Source organism: Sminthopsis crassicaudata, chromosome 2 (genome assembly GCF_048593235.1).
Source record: "Sminthopsis crassicaudata isolate SCR6 chromosome 2, ASM4859323v1, whole genome shotgun sequence".
Lineage (NCBI taxonomy): Eukaryota > Metazoa > Chordata > Mammalia > Dasyuromorphia > Dasyuridae > Sminthopsis > Sminthopsis crassicaudata.
The window spans coordinates 40156064-40180135 of NC_133618.1; the positions used below are offsets into that span (position 1 = coordinate 40156064).

Genomic DNA, 24072 nt, shown 5'->3' on the forward strand with positions numbered 1-24072 from the left:
AGAAAGGAAAAATAATTGTGAGGATAATTTGTCAAAACATGGGAGGACATGGGACAGCTGAATACTTGGAGAAATCTTGGAGAAAGGCTATCTCGCTATCGGATTCTAAAATAAAGGAAGAGAGGATGAATGCAAGATGATGTCAAGGGGGCGTTAAATCTAGAGAGAAGGAAAATGGAAGCTTGAGACTAATGGCCTGTTTTGTCAATAAAGTACCAAGAGTTTGTTTTCAGTTTAAAGAACCACCTGAGGAGAGAAGGCTTGGAACAGCTGTTGGGAGGAAAGAGTTAGAGAATCAAGGAGGCAGGAGTAAAAGCATTGGTTGCTTTGGTTGCCTTGCTCCAGTGAGGGCCCAGATGGCATCAGATAACATACATTATTGGTGGCCCTTGCCAATACTCCTGTGTGACTCCCCTCAGCAGCAGGTGAGCAGGAGCAGAGGAGACAGGTGATGGAGATATCCAGAGTTGGGTTTGTGGAAGCATGAACAATATGAACAAAAAAGCCAAGGGAATCAAGAGCAGAGAAGGTGTAGCTTTGACCTTTGGCTGACAAAGGTTCAAGATTGAAAAGTTAGGAGTGTGAAGTTATGGCAAGGGTAATGGGCTGGTAAAGCACAGATAGGGAGAAAGGTTAAAGGTGATTGTGAGGGTCAATAATAGTCTTTTCTACAGCAAGATACTTTACCAGAGTCAGGAAGTGTAAGTGTAAGTCTCATCTCTGAGCCATAACAGCTGGGCGAGCCTGGGGGAGTCAGCCTCCAATTCCTCCAGGCAGCTCTAAGTTGGCACCCACAAATCTGGGCGTAACTCTCCCAAACAGGCCAATTTCTGGGATCTTTAGCATTCTTGCTGAAGACTCAGAGAAGAAGCAATTTTCCCCCAAAGACTTCCTGGAGTCCATTTTTGAATCACAAAGCAATTACCCAAAGAAAGGGGGAGGGTACAACCTAGCAACCAGAGCAACCCACCAATACCTCCTTTAAGGACTCTTAGCAGGAATAATACCAGGTGTGAATACCCAGCAGGTGTGAAAACCCCAGCAGGCAGACAGCTGTGGCAGGAGCTATAAAAGAGCAGCCGCCTTTCAGTTTTTGTGACATGGTGAAGCTATCTTTGCTTCATGGCTTGAGAGGCTGGGGGAGGAGAATTACAGGGTGGCAAGGGCTGCAGGGAAGGAGACAGGGACTTGCTGGTCTCTGGCTGTGTGAGCCCAGGAAGTTCCAAGAGTGGCTCTTCCTCACTCTCCATATTGGAACAGTTAGAAGGAAGACCCAGGGATGGGCAGCTCAGGGTGATGGTGCGAGTAGAGGGAAGGAAGGGTGGAAATCACAGCCCTCACGAGCCTCCAGTCCTGTCAGGGCCCTTGGTGCCTGGGCAGCTGTCCACACGGACAACAGACTGGACTCACCATATACTGGAGCCGATACTTGTACTGCAGCTTGTCTCGGAGGCTCCCTGTAATGGCACACTCTTTGGTGTGGGCCTCCAGATCCTCACCCCCCCGGATGGTGCCCAGGAAAATACAGAGATCTGCAAATCACAAACACAAGGGAGATGGTCAGAGAAAGGTCAGTCCCCATCCCTTGGAATATCTGCCCTGCTTCTAGAGGCTCCTGACAACAAAGGAAGGATCTCCAGAGTCTGGTCTCAACCAGAATACCAGAGAGGAGTAATAATCACAGATAATGGTGATGATGGTGATGATTTACTTTTAGCCACTCAGCTACACTGGGGGCAACTGGTGGTATCGACCCAAGATCAAGTCAACCTCAACATTTCCTAGCTGTGTGATCCTGGGTCAGCCACCTTAATTTCCATTTGCCTCAGTTTCCTCAACTGTAATATAGGGAGAATAATAGCACTCTCTTCACAGAGTTGTGGTGAGGATCAAATGAGATATTCACAAGGCACTTATCACAAAGCCTGGCACATAGTAGGTGCTTTATGTTTCTTCCCTTTCTTCAGTTTTCTTATCTGAGCTTTCCCCAGTCTTGTGATATAGACACTACAAGTACTATTATCTCACTATAGAAGGGAAGAAACTGAGAGTCACAGGAGCAAAGGGAGCCTTGTTATCATACTTAGCAAGCCTCAGAAGTGGGATCTGAACCCGAGGCTTAGGAAGCCAGGGTCCCATTCCCTTCACTCTAGCAGCCGGACTCGCATTTTCATCACGGTGACCAACAAGCGCTCCTGGACCACAATGGCCCTGGAGAGTGACTACCTCTCTAGAGATGGCTTTGCCTAGTTCCCAAGGCAAATCACACTTGGGGTAGCTGGGTGGGTGTGAACTGGCTTATCCTATCGTCTACACCAGTGGTCCTCAAACTTTTTAAATAGGGGGCCAGTTCACTGTCCCTCAGACTATGGGAGGGCCAGATTATAGTACAAACCAAAGCTCACGCTCTGTCTCCGCCCCTCAGCCCATTTGCCATAGCCCAGGCCCGCGGGCCATAGTTTGAGAATCCCTGGTCTACACTGGCTTCCTGCCTCATTCATTCTTAACTTAGGGGCTTGCAGGATAGAAACTCAATTCTGAGGAGGATTTCTATTGCTTCCATCAACACAGTAGCATCTTTGCTCTGCCCCAGCATAGGAACGGGGACCCTTTCCCAGGACCAGATTTTTTTCTCCAGAGTGGACGACATGAGCGCTTTCCAAGCTTGGGCAGGGTGGGAGTCAGCAGAAGGAAGATCAAGCTCCGGTCTTACCAAACTGACCTGCTGGCTTACCCAAGGAACTTTCCTCCTTTGTACTGTAGCTCATTTCCCCATAAAAGAAAATCTGTGAGAAGAATCGGTAAAGCCCAAGATTTCATAAATCTGGAGTCCAATAATCTGACGGCCATCTTAATAAGGTGGTCCTCAGCAAAATGGGGGAATCTGTAGAAATTCTCTTCATACCCTCCTTCCCTGTCCCCAGAGGCCTATTGGCAAAGTGCCCACTAAGGTGTTAGCAAATAATGGCTTCTTAGCAATAAATGAACTTTAATTATAATTTAATATATTAATAATAAATGTATTAAAAGGGGTAGGAGTGGCTGGAAAGTCCAAAGGACTTTTGGTAGAAATGGTAGAATTTTCATCACCAGGATGTGGTGTGGGGGATGGGGGAAGGGGCAGATCTGGTGCTCTTCAAATAATCGCCCAAATAACCCCACCCAGAGCATCAAGGAGGCCCATTGGATGGAGTGTGAGACCAGAGTCAGGAAGACTGCAAAGTGTGCTGGAGAAGGAAATGGCAAACCATTCTAGTATCTTTGAAAGAAAACCCCAAATGGGATTGTGAAAAGTCAAACCAAATTGCAACAACTACAACTCCAAACATCTACTTGTAGGTTAGTTCTACTTTCATTGTGTCATTTCTAGGATCTCTTTTCTATTCATATATTTAGATTTCCACCTCAGCTTCACATCCCCACCCCACCCCCCAAAAAAGAATCTGACAGTATTTATCAATAATCTGCCTTTCTTCTAGGAAACTTTTCTCCCTTTATCTGCATCTAGAGTCTACTTTTTGCCAGTTCCACCCCACTAAATTCTGAATCTCTTCCTGTTGATAACCTCGCTCCTTAGAGAGAGAATTTGGAGGTCCCTTCTCACCTTTTAGTTATCCATATTAAGGGCCATTGGCTCTCACTACCATGCCTCCCAGACTCTCTGCAATTACTCTGTAGATACTCTGGATTTATCTAAGAATATATTGTTTTCTCCCAAAAGAACGTAAGTTCTCTGAGGGCGTTCAGTTTTGTTTCTGTATTCCCAGCACATAAAACAGTTCCTGGCATATTTAGCAAGTGCAGAATCAATACTTGTTGAATGGATGTATGAAAATTAATAACTTGGAGGACACTTAGAAAGCCAAATCCTATGAGCCGTCAGAACTAGCCCTTTAAAATGACATTTATTGCTACAAGACACTGATTTATCATCCTTCTCTAATGGGGAATAATAGCTAACATTTATAGAGGATTTTAAGGTTCATAAAGTGCTTAGAAATCTACTATGTCATTTGACTCTTGCAATCCTATTAAATCAGTATATTATCCCCATTTTAGAGATGGGGAAAACAAGGCTGACATATGTGAAGTAATAATTTGCCCAGAGCCATGTAGCTGATTATTGTTTAAACGAACATTTTAACTCAGATCTTTCTGACTTCAATTCCAACCACATCACATAGGGGCTCTTAAGGAACCACTGAAAATGGCTTGGTTTTGGGAGCTGGGGGAGTTTTATTTTTTTTCTCTACAATGTAGTTTGCCAAACCCTGAAAGCTTCTCAAGCTTTACCACTGGGGGTCATCATGAGTCCAAGAAAGGCTTCCTGCATTAAATGAGAGGGATGGGATGTACTGAGCTTTTCTGAAGCCAGCTGAAAAATCCCTTCCAAATTGAATGGATGCAGCTGGCTGGATTCCCTCAGCTCAACTCCTACTGTAACAAGATGAATATGATCTGCTTCTTCCCATTCACTTTCCTGGACAGTCAGTCAACAAGCATTTATTGGGCACCTACTTTGTGCCAGCCGCTGTGCTGAGCACTGGGGATTCAAAGAAAGGAAAAACAAAGTTCCTGCCCTCAAGGAGTGCACAGTCTACAGGGGAGACAATGTGCAAACAAACTACACACGGGATAATTTGGAAATAATCAATAAAAAAAAAAGGGTTAAAATTAGGGAAGGAAAGGTGTCCTATAGAAGGTGGAATTTTAAGTGGGCATTGAAGAAAATCATGGAAGCCAAGATGATTGAAAGGAGGAAGAAAGATCCAGGTATAGAATGGGACAGCCATTATAATAAAATACTTAAGAATCAGGGAGATGGAGTATTGGGTCCGAGGAAAGAGACTCTGGATCACAGGTAAGTGAAATAAAGATTAGAAAGAGAGAAAGGGACACAAGGCAATGTCATCAAACAGGTTTCTGGGAGAAGGCTCTACTTGAGCGGGACCTTGGAGAACGGGCCCAATTTGGCTCGGCAACAAGGAGGCAAAGCCTCGGATCCTGGATCCAGAGACCCAGGGGTCTAGTCCCATCCCTCCACTATTTCATTAGCAAGTTGTGTCACTTTCTAGGTCTTATAATCCCTAGTGACATTTATATGGTCTTTTCACAATACCCCTATATACTGAGTATATATAATGATTGTTTTCTCTATTTTGAAGAGAAGAAAATAGTGTCAGAGAAATTAAATGGCATGTCTAGAGCTAGTAAGTGTAAGACAAGATTCTAGCCCATGTCTCCATGCCTCCGAGATCAGAGCACTCTCCACCAGACAATCTTACCTACTTTACCTTCAGAAGGCTCCAAAAAGAGATGCTCTCTCCTATTTCTAATGGTCTTGTGATTCTACTTAAGCCCACACAATTCATTCATCCCTTCTCTGAATTCCTATGGCTGTATCATGGGATCTTTCCAGCTGACTTGCAGCTGAAACGTTCTCCATGTGTCATCTTCCCTCACAAAAATGTTGACTCCTTGAGAGCAGGGGCTGTCTGTCTTGCTTTCCTATCTCTACGTCCAGAAAAAGCACCTAATAAATGCTTTATTTATTCGTATCTCACAGTCCAGAATTTAGGTCTGATTTTCCACTGATTAAAATGTTATCCATGATTTGTTTCTCCGCTTCACAAGTCCCAGTCAGGCAGATGTCCTCCTACTCCTTCATCTGTGCATTCCACCAGGCTTCATCCTTCCTGCTTTTCCATTCTTCCTATCCCTTGAGGCACAGGTCATTTAATGATCCTAATTTTAGGTGTCAGATTTTCAATCTGTTATATCTCTCCCAATTCACCATTTTGCTCTTTAATATACTGGTTTGTTATCCTGAAAAATCTAATTTTAATGTAAGCAAGAACGGAAAAAATATCAACTCTCCTTATCACTGGAATAAAATCTTTTTTTTTTCCAGCTTCTTTTTTTATATTTCAATCTCTCGTTCAACTGGAATTCAGTGGGATTATATGGTGTGGGTCCAAATCCTATACCTACCAAACTTAATTTTCTCAAGTTTACTTGTTAGATGATTCTTTTTATTTTTAAAAAATTTCTCAAACACTGATCTTTTGAGTCCACCATCCTATCTTTTAAAGTTATTTCAATAATTTATTATTAAATGATTAATATCAATTATAATATTTCACTAGTTACTAATAATTGGTATAATATTTATTATGCATAATTATAAAAATGATCTCAATAATTAAGTTTAAGTGATTTTAAATTATTTCAATAACTTCTGGAGGAAGATAAGTCCATTGGTCTGAAATATTTCAGCAAATGATTCCTTTTCCCCTAAAACATGAGGACAGAAGAGCAGGAGCAGTCATGCTTGTGAATGTCCCCACCCTCCCTCATCCCCACACTCTGCTGAGTTCCAGTCACCAGCAGGCACTAGGCCCAATAAACTCTTTTTGATTAATTGATCCATGACCTACATGTGAACATTTCCCAGAAACTAGGGCAGCTATCCCACCCTTGGCAGGCCTTCAGATACATACTGCTGCCTCAAGGCCACTGAAATGCCAGTAGATCTCCTGGACAGGTACAGAAAACACAATTGCTGACTATAGGTCTGCTCCTACAGGGCCACTGCCTTAAAAAATGAAAAGAGGAACGACAAGTCATGGGCCGGATGGTTGATGCCCTGGCCCTTGGATTCAGATAGCCCCAACCCTGGGGAAGATGGGAAACCACAGCTAATGTCCAAGGCCCTGGACCCTGCCATCAGTTGGCTGCAATCCTGACCTCTCAGCTTCCCTGCCCTGGGACGGTCCTCCTGCTCCCCATCCAACCCCCAAATTAAGAGAAGTCAAAGGGCAGACACCGATCCCTTTGCCCAGGATGAAGGCAACCAGCTTTACAAAATGAAAAGGGAGATGATGTTCAGTATTGCTATTCTAGATAGGAGGCAAAAGACTTTTTTTCTTTTTCTTTCTTTTTTTTTTGCTAAGGCAATGGTGGTGGTCTGGGGGGGGGGGTGTTAAATGACTTTCCCAGAGTCCCACGGCCAGGATGTGTTAAGTGTCTGAGATCAGATTTGAACTCAGCTCCTCCTGACTTCAGGGGTGGTGCTGTATCCACTGCACCACCTAGCTGGCCCCAAAAAGACTTTTTTTTTTTTTTTCCAAGGAAGGAGGGTACTAGACCTATCGTCTAATCCATGAGGGCAATTCCTTGTGTAGAAAGTCCCCCACTTTGGGGTAGAGTGGCAATTGATCTGTAACCCATGTTCTTTTGGGGAGGAGGGACAACACTGAAAGCCTTATTCCTGGTTATACAAACTAACATACCCCAGAGTGTTTCTGACTCCAATCCTGCTGCTCTATCCACTACCCCATCCTGCCACTCAGGAAAAAATGAGATGCCAAATTACTTTAGGCCTGAGATATCCCTGCCCAGGTATTCAGAGAGACTCCTTGCAAATGTATGAGAGCTATAGGAACGTCAGCTGTCATTACTGTTGGGGCTGTTATTGCTTCTCATCTTGCTGAATGGAGTTTCCAATAAAAACAGCCCCTGGACAAGCTGCTATCCTGTTTTTCTTCTTCATAATCAATCTTCATCGTTATTTTGATTCTGTTTATTATCACCAAAGCTAAAAATGACTTTCACATCTAGCAATATATACAGGTGTGACCACTACATCCTATTTCTGTCCTTTTTCAAGAAGGAAAAGGAAGGATGTTTTGTGTCCTAAGTATATCAGAACATCTTCATGACAGACTGGGCCTTCGCCAAAGGTTTCATGACATACTGGAATACTTTTTTTTTTTTTTTAATGTGCATTTGGTAAGAGCCATTCCCCAATTAATAAATGATCAATAACTGATATTCTCTGTGCCCAAAGGATAAAATTATACATATCCTTTATCATATCATTATATCATATCAATATCATTATTAGGCATGAATCCCAAAAGAGACTTAAAAAAAAAAAGAAAGAAAAAGTTGTGTGTAATATGTATAAAATATTTGTGAATCCCAAAAGAGGTTTTTTTTAAAAAAGGAAGAAAAAAATGTATATAGTATGTATAAAAATATTTGTAGCAGCTCTTTTCTCAGGGCAAAGAACTAGAAATTGAGAGGATGACCATCCACTGAGGAACGGCTGAATAAATTGTGGTATGTGATTATGAAGGAATATTATTGTTCTCAAAGAAATGCTAAGCAGGATATTATCAGAAAAACCTGGAAAGTCTTCCAAAGGCTCACGGAAACCGAAATGTACTGTGCACATAGTAATAGCAAAGTTGTGGGATGATCAGCTGGTGAGTGACTTTGCTACTCTCAGCAATACAATGATCCAAGACTACTCAGAAGGCCTTATAATGAAACATGCTGTTCAGACCCCAAGAAAAACTGATCATGTCTGAATACAGACTAAAACATACTTTTTTTCCCCTGGGGATTCTCTTCGGGGATGGGAGAGAGATCTATGTTTTCTTTTGTGACTATCATGGAAATGTTTTATACAACTTCACATAGACCTCAGTGGAAGGGTGTGGGGAAAAAGGAGGAGGAGCTAAAACTCAAAATTTTAAAAAAACAATATAAAACTTTATTTTAAATGTAACTGGGGAAAATTAAAATATGTAGCATAAAAAGGAAAACTATTCATCATAGAAACAGTAAAAATCAAAGTGTTATGTGAATGTGACTTATATAAAGATTACAAGAACTTGGAAAATAAAAGTAGAGGTGGATGTATCTTTTTTTTTTTTTTTAATGTGCATTTGGGAAGGGTAAGGGTAGGCAATCATTTTAAGCATCATTTTCAAGAGATACCCTCAACCAGTAACCCCTCAGGGAGACTAGAAATCCGTCTCTGTCCACTTCAGTCCCTTTTCCCCCCCATAACAACAAATAGAAGGCAGATGCTGCTTCCTGATCTCATTGAATCCTACCCAGCCATCCCAAGCATCATCCCCAGGAACTGTCCCACCCCCAGACCTTGGGCCCTCACTGCTACCCTTTCCCCACCCCCCACCAAACATGAGGCTCCTGTCAAGGACGGCTCTCTAGCAGAAAGCACACAGGCTGTCCAGAGCAGAGCCAAGGGTTAAGTATCTCAACTTCACATATGTAAAAAAAAAAAAAAAAAATCCAGAGTGCCAGAGTCACCATGGTTACCACTGGCCCTTGGCTTAACCAGAATTTTGGCTGGCTCTGGGCCCAGGCCATCCTACTCACAAAGACTTAGGTATCCACCACGGGGCATGTTGGTCAGCTGGGTCCAGGCGGTCAGCGAAGGCAGCCTCTTCCCCCCAGTGGCCGGAACGCCAAGAAGCAAAGGGCTTCCTTTACATGGCTACGGTCTCCTCAGGAGCAGACATCAAGCCCCTGTTGACAGAGAGGGGCAACACTCCAGCTGATGGCCCCAGCCCAGACGGGGGAGCAGAAGCAAGGGGGTCAGAGGGACGCCGTAGGCCTGGGTGAACTTCTTCTACCCCGATCGCCTCCTCTGCGTGGGCTGCCCTTGGCCCCGGCTGCACATCCTATCCCTTGTCCTTCCGCAGCTGGGCCAGGCAGACTGGTGTTCGGGGCCAGGAGAGAAGCCGGGATCCCTGCAGCCTCCCAGAATCCAATCAAAATCTGCTGGAGGTTTTAGGTTTCTCCTTCTACAGCTGCTTGGTGTTAAGTCTGTTCTGGGGAAGGAGAAGAGGAAAGAAACACATTACATAAGAACATTCAGCCTGTCAGGCAACAACACGCATTAAACACCTAGAGTTTTGCAGAGCGAATTGTTAAGTGATCTTGGAGGGTAACAAGAAGGGGAAGAAGCATTTATACGGGAGCTACTAGGTGCCAGGTACTGTACTAGGTGCTTTACAAATCTCTCAGCTGATCCTTACAACACCCCCCCCCCAAAAGGGTAGATGCTATTATTTTATTATTTTTCTAATCTTTTATTTATTGTTAAAGTTTAGTTTATTATTTATTATTTCCTCATTTTATAATTTGGAGAACTGAGGGAAAAAGTGCAGTTCAGGGACTTGCTCAGCGTCACAGTAGCCAAAGTCAAGTTTGAATTGGGGTCTCCCTGCTCCAGGAAGTGTCCCATCGGCTTCCTCTTAGGAAAGAGGCAAAGAGAGCCCCATTCTCTCCCTTGGGAGATCTCTGCTGAGGGGCCTGCTGACCCAGACTTCAAGGACAAGCCTAAAAGATGTCACTTCCTGAAGTGGAGTCAGTAAGAATACCAGAGGAAGGGCATTAAACCGCAGAAGGGGTAAGAATATGGAATATAGGTTTTAGGGCTAATGATTCTCAAACTTTTTGGTGTTAGGATTCCTTTACATCCTTAAAAATGATCAAGGATCACCCCAAGAATTTTTGTTTCCATAAGTAATGACAACTAATTTTTACCATTTTAGAAATTAAATTGGAAGTGAGGGTAATTATAAAAACCATCTTGATTCCGTGGACTCCTTAAAAGGGCTTCAGGTTGTCTGCCCCACACTTTTGAGAAACACTGTTTTGGGCCTTGGTATAAAATCTAGGAATGACTGGCAGCTAGGTGAGCCCATGGAGAGAGGGCTGGACTTGGGCTAGCTGTATGATCCTGGGCAAATGACTTGATTTCTCTCAGTCTTAATTTTCTCATCTCCAAAATAATACTAAGAGCAAGCATTGATTAGCATGCTATATAAAAATTACTTTAGCATATATCATCTCATTTGAACCTCTCTGTGAGATAGATGCTACTATTATCTCTGATTTTATAGATGAGGAACTGAGGGTAGGAAATTAAAGTGATTTATCCAGGATCCCATAGATAGTATATAAGGATAGATTTGAACTTAATGCTGGAGTCAGTTAAGAAGATCTATGTCTACTATTTCATTTATCTTCCTTTAAAAGGAGGAGGTTGAACTCAATGACCTCTAAAGTCCCTTCCCATTCCAAATATATGATATTAATGATATTAAGTCATTTTTCTCCCCATGATTCCATTTGGGGTTTTCTTGACAAAGATCCTGGAGTGGTTTGCCATTTCCTTCTTCAGCTCATATTACAGATGAGCAAATTGAGTGACTTGACCAAGGTCACACAGCTAGTAAATATCTGAGGTCAGATTTGAACTCAGGAGGATGATTCTTCCTGATTCCAGGCCAGGCACATTATCCACAATGGTACCACCTAGCTGCCCAAGTCAGATATAGATTGAATCTAATGAGGGCTAGTAAGAATGAATTTGCCTGAAATAGGTTTAGATCAACACCTTATACATATTTTGCAATAAACTCAAACCAAATATATGACCATGAAACAAATGAAGAAAGGACCCAAATTGCACAGCTGTGACTAGGAGGCAGACAAGAGGCAGACACAGTCACAAAAGTCAAAACAGATAACTTCAGTTATATGGAATTGAAGAGCTTTTGCAAAGATGGCAGATTAGCAGCAATCCAGCTGAACTCTCTCAACTCCCCCTCCAAACAACTTTAAAATAATGTTGTCAATCAAATTTTGGAGCAGCAAAAGTCAGGGGGAGATATTTTTCCAGACAAAGAAAACTTAGGAGGTTTGCAGAAGTTTGTGTCATGTCTGCCACTGTGGCAATGGGCTTAGAAGCAACAGCAGCAGGAGCTTTGGGAGCTCTCAGCCTAAAGACGGAGAGGGGAGTAGTCAAAAAGAGATCACAGAGGACCCTTTTCTGGCACTGAGAGGCAACTCTACATCTGAGTCCCAGTTCCAGGGTAGAGAGGAGCACTGGGAGTCAATCACAATGATAGACCAGAGATTTATGTTTCACAGATCGTAGTTTCAAGGTAAAGAGAATGCCAGAGCTTGTGGCTGCAGGAAAGCAAGGGACCCTTTCTAAGTAAAGACCAGAGTGTAGCCCAGGAAAACAGGAATCATGCCCCTCCCAAGATCATGTCACCTTGGAAGCACCCCAAATTTACAGATTCCCCCAGAACTAGCTCTGACTACAACACAAAAAAGCCTCAAGCTGGGAAAATGACTGCCCATCCCCAATGTGCAGTTCAATTTTAACAAAATTTAAAAACAAGAAATAGGCTAGAAAAATGAGCAAATAACTAAAAAAAATTGAGCATAAAGCTACTACAGTAGCAGACAAGACCAAGGCAAATTCAGAAGCAGCCAATAATGTGAAAAACAGCTAAAAAGCCTCAAAGGAAAAATCTAATTGGCTCCAAGTCCAACAAGAATACCTGGAAAAGTGACAATAGAGCTAGAAGTGATAGAGGGAAAATTGGGAAAAGAAATGAGAGTGATGCAAGAAAAAATTATGAAAAGATAATTAACAGTTTTGTAAAGAAAAAAAACTTTTAAAACCAGAATTGATCTAATGGTAAAAGAGGCACCAAAATTCACTGAAGAAAAAAACTTTAAAAAGCAGAATTGGTTCAATGGGAAAAAAGGTACAAAATCTCACTAAAAAAAAAATAATTCCTTAAAAAATTAGAATTGGCAACTGGCTCTCATGACTTCAGTAAATATCAAAAAACAACAAAAGTCAAAAGAATGAAAAAGTGAAGAAAATGTGAAATATCTCATTAAAAACAAATAACCTGGAAAGCAGATCAAGGAGGGATAATTTAAGAGTTCCTGAACTACCTGAAAACCATGATCAAAGAAGGAGTCTAAACATCACATTTCAAGAAATTATCAAGAAAAACTGCCCTGATGTTCTAGGTCCAGAGGGTAAAACAGGAATTAAAAGAATCCAACAATTACCTACTCAAAAAAATTCTAAAATGAAAACTCCCAGTGATATTATAACCAATGCAGAGTTCCCAGGTCAAAGAGAAAATAAAACTTCAAGCATCCAGAAATAAACAATTACTATCATGAAGCCCAGTCAGCACCACATAAAATTTAGCAATTTCTACATTAAATGAGCAAAAGGCTTAGAATATGGTATTCCAGAAGGTAAAGGAGCTAGGATTAAAACCAATAATCAACTACCAAGCAAAATTGAGTATAATGTTATTATGGTAATTTAATGAAAGAGGATTTTCAAGCATTCCTGATGAAAAAAACAAAGCTGAATAGAAATTTTAACACTGACATACAAGACTCGAGAGAAGCATAAAAATGAAAGAGTAATCATAAGGGTCTCAATAAAGTTAATCTGTTTACATTCATTATGGGAAGATGAAACATGTAACTTCTAAGAACTTTATCATCAAGGCAGTTAAGAGGAATCTAGATAGAGGGTATGGATATGAGCCTTTTATATTGGAAAGAAATGAAAGAGTAAGAAAGAGGGATACACTGGAAAAAGGGTAAAAGGAGAGGTAGAATGGGGAAATTTTTTCTATGTAAAAAAGGGGCACAAGGAAGAGTTTTAGAGTAGAGAAGGAAATGGAGGGAGAGTAAGGCAACTCTTGAACCTCATCATCATTAAAACCTCTCATCAGAATTAGTTCAAAGAGGAAAAAATATTTATGCATACTCATTTGTGTATATAAAGGTAACTTACTCAGTAGGGAAATAGGACAGAAAGGAGATACGAAAAAGGAGGAGGGAGTGATAAAAGAAAGGACAGATTAAGGAAAGAAGTGGTTAGAAACAAAAACTTTTGAAAAGGGACAGGATAAAAGGAGAGAAAGAGAGAGAGGAGGAGGAAAAAGAGGAAGAAAAGAAACAAAAAATGAGATGGAGAAAAATGCAGTTAGTAATCATAATTATGAATGTGAAGGGGATAAACTCACCCAAAGAACAGAAGCAGACAACAGAATGGATTACAAATCAGAATCCAACAATATATTGTTTACAAGGGACATACTTGAAACTAAGAAACATGTGCAGAAGTGAACCAGGAAAGCATTATAAACAGTAACAGTAACATTGTGTGATGATCAACTAAGATAAAGTTAGCTCTTCTAAGCAACACAATTCCAAAAGACTCATGAAGAAAATGCTATCCACATCCAGAGAAAGAACTATGGAGTCTGAATGTAGTTAGAAGGATGTTATTTTCATCATTTCTGTTGATATTTTTTATTTTCTTTTCTTTCTCATGTTTTTTCCCTTTAATTTTGATTCTTCTTTTACAGAACAATTAATGTAGAAATGTGTTTAGCGTGATTGCACAAGTATAACTTATATCAGATTGTTTGTTGTCTTGGGGTGGGGCGGGGAGGCAGGGAAGAAGAAAAATTTGGAACTCAATATCTTGTAAAAGAATGAATGTTGATTAGTATCTTTGCATATAGTTGGAAAAAATAAAATACCATTTAAAATAAAGTAAAATGCGGTGGAGTCTACCTAACAGAAAACACTCAGAAATGACAAAAAAATTACAAAATACTTTTCACACAAATAATGACAGATCTAAACAAATGGAAAAATATTAATTGTGGATGTGCTGAGTCAATATAATAAAAATAATCATTCTATGCAAATTTTTAAAAATACATCTTCAATTTATTATTTATTTTAAACATTCTCTTCTTTAAAAATATAAATTCCAAATTCTCTCCCATCTTCTCATCCCCTCCTCAAAGTACTGAGAAAGTAAGCAATATGAACAGGTACTATAGATAATGGAGTCATTTTTTAAAATTTTACAGCAAATTTTTCTGATAAAGACTTCATTTCCTAAAAATATACAAGCTATATAGAACCAAGTCAAATTTATAAATAATTTGTAAAATAAATAATAAATTGAAGATGTATTTTTTAAAAACAAATTAATAAAATTTAAGATTTTGCATTAACAAAACCCATGCAATTAAATTAAGAAGGGAAGGAGTTGATCAGGAAAAAAATCCCTTTAGTAAATGTCTCTGATAAGGATCTGCTATCCAAAATATATAAAGAATTAACATAAATATATAAGACTATGATCAAAGGCCAAAGCATATAAATAATTCTCAAAAGAAGGCTTGCAAGCTATTAATAATTTGGAAGACGGTTCCAAATTACTAATAACAAAAGCAATAACATCAAAACTCCAAGATTATATCTCACATAGCAAAGAGGCCAAAAAAACCCAAAAGATGGTATTAGTCAATGTTGGAGGAATAGTATTAAAAATAAACATACCAATACACTGTTGGTGGAGCTGTCTAAAAGCAATTTAGAATAATGCTAAGAAGGTGACTAGAATGTCCACACCATTTGACCCACACATCTGTCCCCCTCTGCTGGGTATATTTCCCAAAAAGGCTAAAGACAGAAAGGAAAGTTCCACATACACCAAAATATTCATAACATTTTTTTTTTTGTGGTGGCAAAGAACTGGAAACCAAGTAGACTCCTACCAAGTGGCAAATGACTAAAACAAATTGAGTAACATAATCTAATGGAATATTATCTTCTAAGAAAAAATATAAAAATTTATTCTTTATATCAATTTGGCCTACCCATGAACAATTGATAATTTTTATTTGTGCAAAAAGTGTTTTGTACTTGTGTTCATATAGTTCCTGGCTTTATCTTGGCAGGTAGACTCCTAGATACTTTAGAATATAAAAAATCTTTAAAGCATGGGAAGACATATATAATTAAGTTCAGAGTAAAATAAACAGAGTCTGGAAAATACTACTCACTATGACTACAACAATGTAAATGGAAAGAATAATAAAACAAATACTTGAAACTGAACATTGCGTAACTATGCATGGCCCCAAAGAAGAAATGAGAAAATGTTCCTCAGGCCCTGAAATGGCATTACTATGGATGTAAAATATCCCATTCATGTACTGTCAGACAATTGATGTACTGGTTAGTTTTGCTGACCTCCCCCCATCCACACTGTTTTTGTTGTTTGTTTTTGCTATAAGGAATAGTCTACTTAGTAGAAGGGGAAAGAGAAGGGATATAATCAGAAATGGAAATGATATTGAAATGATAGACATTTAAGATTTTCTGAAGAATAGATTTGTTTTGTTTCTGGAAAAAAATAATTTTAAAAAAACCATTAAACTGGAAATGAATAGGGAATAAAAAGCCCTTCTCCATCCTCCACTGACTTTACTCCCTTCCAACTCTAGCAGGGAGGTATGTATGAATTTTTAATAACAAGTTCTGGAGGGAAGGGAAGTACTTATGGATCACTTTTAATTTGCATTATTAACAGTTTTTCCATCATTTAAGTCAAACCAATCAACAAAATGACAAGTCAAACCCTGATCTGTAAGCATTTACTGATTTCCAAGGTATAAATGCTTGAGCTGAAAACTTAAGTTGATTCTAGATTGTCAATGCAGTTCCGCCACACTACTGTGACCTCTCCCTGCCTAATATCCCACTCTAATGTCACCTACTACTTTGATATGCTTTCTGGAATGATGCTCCATCACTAACAAATGTTCTTTCATCTTTCATCTTTTCTTTTCCATTTGGACCCTTCTGATGGTCTCCTTGGCAGTACCGGTTGGACTTTCATTTATTTCCTTTCCCCCACCCCTACCCCCTGACTACTGCTCAAGATGGGGGCATTAGGATGCTCCTTGCTCCCCACTGATCTATGTCTCCCCATGGAGTCAGACTCTGGAAATGATGCTGGTGAATTTGCACTGCCCTCCCTCACTTAAATTCAACTCACCTGAATGGCATGGTCCTCTTTGAGAACAAAGGACAAATAATCCCCACCATGCACCCTCTCCTCTTATAAGGTTCACTTACTCCATATCTATCACCCAATCAAAATTCTGGTGGCTGTTGTCTGTTGACCTTGCTGATATTCCCCGTCTTACCTCGAGGAGTTCAGTATCTGGCTCAGATGACTTCCTCATAGCAGATGATTTCAACCTCCCTACCAATATTCCTTCAAAAACCCTAACCTTCCAGTTCTTCAAGGGAGAAATTTTTGGAAGCCAGGTTTTGCAAGGGTAAATACTGAAAATTATCTTTGCATGTATTTTGAAAAATAAAAAGCTAAAAGGATTTAAAAAAATCCTTCATAATCTTCCCCTCTTTACTCCCACCCACCCATCTTTCCAACTTTCTTGTTCTTTCCTCCTTCCCCAGTAACACTGAACTTGCTGTTCCTCCAATGAGCAACTCTTGGATTGCTTTTTACCAGCAATCCCTCCATGCTTGGAACTCTCTCCCTCTTTATTTCCCCCTGCTAGATTTCCTCAAATTTCAATTAAAATCCCACTTTCTAAAAAAAGTCCTTCTGATCCCCATTAATTAAAAGTAACTTAATTTTAATTTAATTTAATCCATTTTTTCCTACATAGTTCTCATTTCTACCTAGCTGTTTATACATTGCTCCCCCAATCATACTGGGAAGTCCCAGGAACAGAAACTGCCTTATTTTCTTTTGTGGAATCCCCAGAGCTTAGTACCTGCTATACAGTAGGTACTTAATATATATTTATATAATTATTTATAGTCATAATAAATAAAAATCTAAAAAATAAAGATGTATAGGTATATATAAATAAATAAAATTTCAGTAAAGAAATATATTACTGATTGAACAAGCTGGTTATCATGGAGTCAATATAATATAGAATAATAGCAAAAGAGATATTCAGAAGTTTACAAAAGACAAAAACCAAGGGGAAAATCAATAATGAAGCCCAAGGCCTCAAACGTCTTTATACAAATGCACAACTTTTGGGGAGAAAAAAACCCAAGGTGAACTACAGCTCTTGAGACAATAAGGTAACACTGATATCAAGACTATGGTTGGAATATGGTACTGAAATGATCTCATTCAAAAGAAACGGTACAGATAAAAGGAAATACAACATCATTAGCATTGTACATTAAGAAAATAACTTTGTGTAAGAATATCTAGGAAGAGGGATGAGGGAATAGGGAATATCATGGTGTGGATAATCTTTGGGTAAAGATCAACTGAGTCAGAAAAATAAACTATATTGTCATAGGAATTCATCCCAGACCTTTCTCATCCTTCCCCTCCAACAAGAAAAATGAAAAGTTTGGGAAAGAGATCACTAGCCTCCCATCCAAGCATGATAATCGCAATAAAGGGGGAGTTCAATTAGCTGAACATCTTCTGGAGTTCTCTCTGAATAGCTAATAGTTCCCTGACTTGTATTAATGGTAATTCCATCCTTCAAAAGATGGAGAAACCAAAACCAACAGTACTTATAATATCTACAAAAAGCAAAAACAGCAGGATGGACTGAAAATTATCATCGTAAACATGATATAGCAGCAGAAGGGAACTCCAAGGCCATCCAATCTAATACATAAATGTTAAGATGAGGAAGCAGAGAGACCTGGAAGGTTTAGTAACTTGCCCAATTGGGATAATAGATAATAAGCATCACAGGTAAGATTTGAATTCAGATCCTCTTAATTTAGAGCCAATATTCTTTCCACTATAGCATATTGCCTTCCTAATATATAGAGTCCTGCCCCTATTTCAAGAAACAGAAGGCAGAAGACTCAGATACCTCAATTGAATCAATCAGAGCAAAACAAGCACTGAAGAAGCAAAAACTACTGAAAAAATACAAACTACTACATTATGTGAATAAACTATGAGTTAATTTGAAAGTAAATTGAAAGCTCTAACATTTCTTTTGTAAGAAAACAGATGATGTCACACAAGAAACATCTTGTAATTGAAAAAATGAATCAGTTTTACCTCTAGGCCTAGAAATGGATCTGGCACTTACTTTAAGTTGTAAACCATCTAGCTGCATATGTCTCCAAGTTCAAGAACTGAGGATTCCACCAGTATTGGATTACTTGCTGTCTAGGGGAGGGAAGCAGGGAAAAGAGAGGGAGAAAAATTTGGAACACAAGATTTTGCAAGGGTGAATGTTATCCTTATGTGTATTTTGAAAATAAAAGGTTACTATTAAAAAATAAAATTAAACAAAAAAAATCAACAAAAAGATTTGAGGATTTCAGAATCAAAACTTGGCCCCTGAAATCAATCAATCAATACTTCTCTGTCTCTCTGTCTCTGGCCCCCAATTCCCAACATACCCCCATTGGATATGACATCAAAGAGATTGGGCAAATAGCAGATAGTGCAACCAGCTGGTATGAACACACTGGAAATAACATCCATGGGAAGTAGATGGACTTTCTAAGGACAAAGAAGCAAACTTGCTGCACCAAAAGTATGGCAACTTTGTACTCAAGAAAGCCAGGAGTCAATTCTTTGCCACGTATATAGTCTACATGTTCTTCACTACTATTGTACTTTAAGTTTGAGCCTATTCTCCCCATGATCCTCATGCTTATTCATATGCTTTGTAACAAATGATCTTATTATACCATCTTAATAAATTTATTTGCTAAAAACTAATTAAGTCTACTGGCTGATTGTCAAGTCGGGGTTTATGCATGACAGTAGAGAAATCTGGTCCCTCCAGACTACACCTTGGAAACCTAAGATAAGTAGGGATCTCCCTCTAGAGATCACAAACCACAAGTGGAAAAGCAAAGTGAGGGAATATCCCAATGGGAGTTTTCTACAAGTGTCACAGCAAAGATATGGGAAAGTTGGGAGCAAGTAACCACTCAATCTGAAAATTTATGATAAAGAAAACACAGCTAAAGAGTTAATAAGGCAGTTTAGTTTTGAGAAAAGCAGATTTCAAAGAGTGCAGAGAAAATTAATGGTTAGAATCCTCTAACCTAAAATCCTACAGGGACAAGCAACTCAGAAATGATGAAAAATACAAGAATGCAATTTCTTTTTTTCCCCTGAGGCAATTGGGGTTAAGTGACTTGCCCAGGGTCACACAGCCAAGAAGTGTTAAGTGTCTGAGGTCAGATTTGAACTCTGGTCCTCCTGACTTCAAGGCTGGTGCTGTCTCCACTGAACCACCTAGCTGCTCCTCAAGAATGCAATTTTAGAGATACTAGGGAAAGCAAAGTTATCTAGACTGAAGTAAATAATTGAGGGAGTTTGCCATCAGCTTCTGTTTATAATAAAAGGAGTGTTAAAATTGCAGTGAAAGAGCTTGATTTCAAATCCTGACTCTCCTTTCTTACTGTTTACATGACCTCCGACATATCCCCTATTAGACTGTGAGCTCCCTGAGAATAGGGACTGGCAGTTTGGTACTGTTTGTTTTTCTTTATTTGTTTGGCTGTTTTGGGCCTTTCTCTGCATCCCTAGAGCTTATCAGAGCACCTGGCACATAGTAGGTACTTGACAAATGCTAATTGACCCACAATCTCTCCAGGTCTCAATTTTTCCCTGTACAGAATGAAAGGGTTGAACCTTTAAGGTTACCTTTAGCTCTAAACCCACGGTAACAGAAGAGGAAGACCGATAGAATAGAACAGTGTTGTTGTTCAGGCTCTTCAATCTTGTCCGACTCTTTGTGACCCTACTTGGGGTCTTCTCGGCAGAGACAATGGAGTGATCTGCCATTTCCTTCTCCAGCTCATTTTACAGATGAGGAAACTGAGGAAGATGGCATCACCCAGTTAAGAAATGTTTAAGGCCGAAAATAATATCAGGGCACAAAAGTACAGAATAAACTGAGGGCTGCTGAGGAAAACTAAGGATAACAAAAAGGTTTTTTAAAAGATAAGTTGATGGGGGGAAGGGAGAAGGGCAAAGAAGGAGAAGGATCACAGCTCAGCAAGGGTATTGTGATGATACTGAGCATTTAGAGGAAACACTTGACTCATTTAGCTTGTGTTTTTTCAGCCAGGGAGAATCACTACATGGGGAACAAACATGTTTATAGGGAGCTGGTACCCAAGTTTTGGAAAGAGATGGCGAGAGAGCATCTATCTAGGCTACCATTAATCATCTGGGCCAGATGAACTATATTCTAAGCAGATAGAGCACTGGTCCTGAAATCAGGAGGACCTGAGTTCAAATGTGGACACTTCACACTTACTGGCTTCATGATCTTAGGCAAGTCATTTAACCTTAACTGCCTCACAAAAAAAGGAAAAACAACTCATGGAGAACTGAAGAGATAAGGAAAGACCAGAGAAGGATTTACATTCTAATTTATTTTTAAACAGGGAATAGGAGGAGGGAATGGGAAGAAAACTGAATCTGCAAACTAAACCAATACATCTAACTTTGGTTCCAAACAGATTTCCAGAATGTATTATTTATTAAAGATAGAATTGGCAAAAGGGTGATCACGAAAAGCCAGCTTGACTTCAACATGAACAAGTCACACCAGTATGACATCACTTTCTTTTCTGACAAGGTGACTCGACAGGCAGATCAGGGCATGATGTATATAGTGCTCACCTAGGTTCTAGCTAAGTCTCTCATGCTATTTTTGTGGCCAAAACGGAGAGATGAAGACAAGACCACAGTGCCAGTAGTTGCTTCGGCAACTGGGACATTGACCAACCCCAGAAAATAGTATGTAATGGTTTCAGGTCACTTGGAAGGAGTTTGGTCTCCAGTGGGAAGTCTCAAGCATCTATGGTCAGCCTTGGATTGTTTAACATTTTGTCAGCCAGCTGGATAAAAACATAAATGACATGGCTGTCAAATTGGCAGATGGCACAAAGATGGGAGAGAATGATGGTACACTGGATCTCACAGCAAATATTCCAAAAGATCTTGACAGGCTAGAACTGAACTAAGATGAAAAAGGATAAGGCAGGGGCAGCCAGCTGGCGCAGATAAAGCTCTGGACCTGGAGACAGGAAGACCTGAGCTCAGACACTTAATAGCTTAGCTGTGTAATTCTGGGCAATTCATTTCATCCTGTTTGTCTCTGTTTCCTCATCTGTAAAATGGACTGGAGAAAAAAATGGCAGACCACTAGAACTGACCCTGTTGCTATTAAATTCTAAACTTCCCGGAGGACACAGGCTATGTCCTTATCTATCTGTGGAATCCCGATCCCCAGACTGTGCCCAGAGCAGACAGCCAACAATTGTTTGTTGCACTAAATTTAGTAATTCAGCAAAGCCTGGAGCACTTAGCTTTCTTTGATGCTATTCCAGATCCATTTTCTCCTATTTATCCAATCAGTTCAATTTAATAAACATATACTATTATGTGATGTGTTGGATGCTGAAGGTATGAAGACCAAAAAAAAAGTATCCCAGATCTCAAGGAGCTCATAGACAACTGTGAGGAAACAACATACATTGAGAAAAATAAATATAAAGTGTTTTGGGGAGGAAATTGGGGGAATGGGAGGCAGAATATGAATAACTGGGGAAATCAAGAAAAGTTTCCTAGAAGAAGTGATGCTAGAACTGGACCTTGAAGGAGCCAGGAGTTCAGAGGTGAGCAGTAGTCATCCAGACTCAGAGGTCACAGCCTACTATAGAGACAGCACACAAACTGGGCCCTTTTGGCTGGTCAATAGAGTGGGGATGGATAGATTATCTATTAGTGTAATCAGTCTAGACACAGAGAACTTGGAACCAGACTGTGAAGCGCTTATAATGTCAGTCTAAAGGAGTTTCTATTTTATTCTTGGGGAGCCTCTAAGGATTCCTGAAAAGTGAAAGATACAATCAGATCTGTGCTTATCCATCTGTCCTGTACCAATTTGACAGCTGTATATAGGGGGGAAAAAAAAGGGCAGTGAGATAGTCATAGAGCACAGAGCACCAGAACTGGAATTAGGAAAAACTCATCTTTGTGAGTTCAGATCTGGTCTCAGACACTCACTAGCTATGTGACAAGTCACTTCACCCTGTCTGCCTCAGTTACCTCATCTGTAAAATGAGCTGGAGAAGGAAATGGCAAACTACTCCAGTACCTCTGCCAAGAAAATCCCAAATGGGGTTGTGAAGAGGTGAGCAGGACTGAAACAACTGAACAACAACAAATAGAGAATAGACTGAAAAGGAATACATATCACAATCAAGAAGCCCTTTGTATTTCTTGGCTAGTCTCTAGTATTATCTCCCAGGAAACAGAATGAGGATAGGGATCCTGATTCCAGAAGGAAATATGTAATAAACCAAAATGCATCTGTTGCTCCCACTTTCAATATGCCCACGGTCTAAACAAAAGATAGAGAGCATTACAGGATGTAAAATGGATAATTTTGAATACATCAAATTTAAAAGTCTTGCACAAACAAAACTAATACAGCCAAGATTAGAAGAAAAGCAGGAAACTGGGAGGGAGGAGGGAATTTTACAGCAAGTTTCTCTGATAAATGCCTCATTTTTCAAATATATAGAGAACACTGTCAGATTCATAAGAATGAGTCATTTCCCAATTGATGAATGGTCAAAAGATAGTCAATTTTCAGAGGGAGAAATCAAAACTAATCTACAGTCATATGAGAAATTTCTTTAAATCACTACCGATTAAAGAAATACAAATTAAAACAATTCTGAGGTACCCCCTCAAAACTATCAGATTTGCTAATATGACAGATATGGAAAATGATAAATGAGTGGATTTGAAAAAATAGGGACACTAATGCACCGCTGGTGGAGTGGTGAACTGATCCAATCATTCTGCAGAACAATTTGAAACTGTGCCCAAAGGCTTACAGAACCTTTGGCCCAGCAATATCACTACTAGGTCTGTACTACCAAAGACATGAAAAGAGAAGGAAAAGAACCTATATGTCTAAAAATGTCTATAATGGTGCCAAAGAATTGGAAATTGAGGGGATGTCCATCTTTTGGCGAATGGTTGAAGAAGTTATAGTGTGTGATTATGATGTAATACTATTGTGCTATGAGAAATGACAAGCTCCTAGATAAAGGCATAAATGAGACTTAAAGGAACTGATGCAAGATGAAATGAGCAGAACCAAGAGAACATTGTACATGATGTCATTGATATTGTACGATGATTTTTTGGGGACCTTAGCTATTCTCAATAATACAATGATTCCTGACAAATTAGAATAATAAAAAAATGCTATCTACCACCAGAAAAGAAGTAATGGAGTTTGAATGCAGAATGAATATCTCTCTTTTTTTTAACTTTATTATTATTCTTGGATTTTTTAGTCTGTGTTTAATTTTGCAACCTGAGTAATATGGAAATGTTTACATGATTGCACATGTGTAATCTATATCAAATTGCTTGCTTTCTGAAGGTGGGAGGAGGAGAGGGTGCGAAAATGAAACAGATTTTTTTAAATGAGTATTAAAAAATTTTGTTTATATGTAATTGAGAAAAAATAAAATAATGAAGATTAAAAAACCATATATGCTATAGTCTTTTAACAGTCAAAACAACCC

At 39.5% G+C, this 24072-nt stretch overlaps 1 protein-coding gene across 7 annotated transcripts in view; it reads right to left on the reverse strand.

Annotated features, from left to right (window-relative positions):
• Positions 1 to 24072, reverse strand: part of IL34 (interleukin 34) — an 84459-nt gene that overhangs the window by 13522 nt on the left and 46865 nt on the right. For 4 of the 7 annotated variants that reach the window (XM_074285947.1, XM_074285948.1, XM_074285943.1 and 1 more), the window contains 2 exons: positions 9193 to 9647; positions 1411 to 1532 (listed from right to left, as the gene is read on the reverse strand). In XM_074285947.1, the coding sequence (XP_074142048.1) occupies positions 1411 to 1532; positions 9193 to 9220 (150 nt within the window). In that variant the 5' untranslated portion in view covers positions 9221 to 9647. Of the gene's footprint in view, positions 1 to 1410; positions 1533 to 9192; positions 9648 to 18578; positions 18659 to 24072 lie in introns of all 7 variants that reach the window. The other 3 variants (XM_074285949.1, XM_074285945.1, XM_074285946.1) reach the window with 2 other exon arrangements.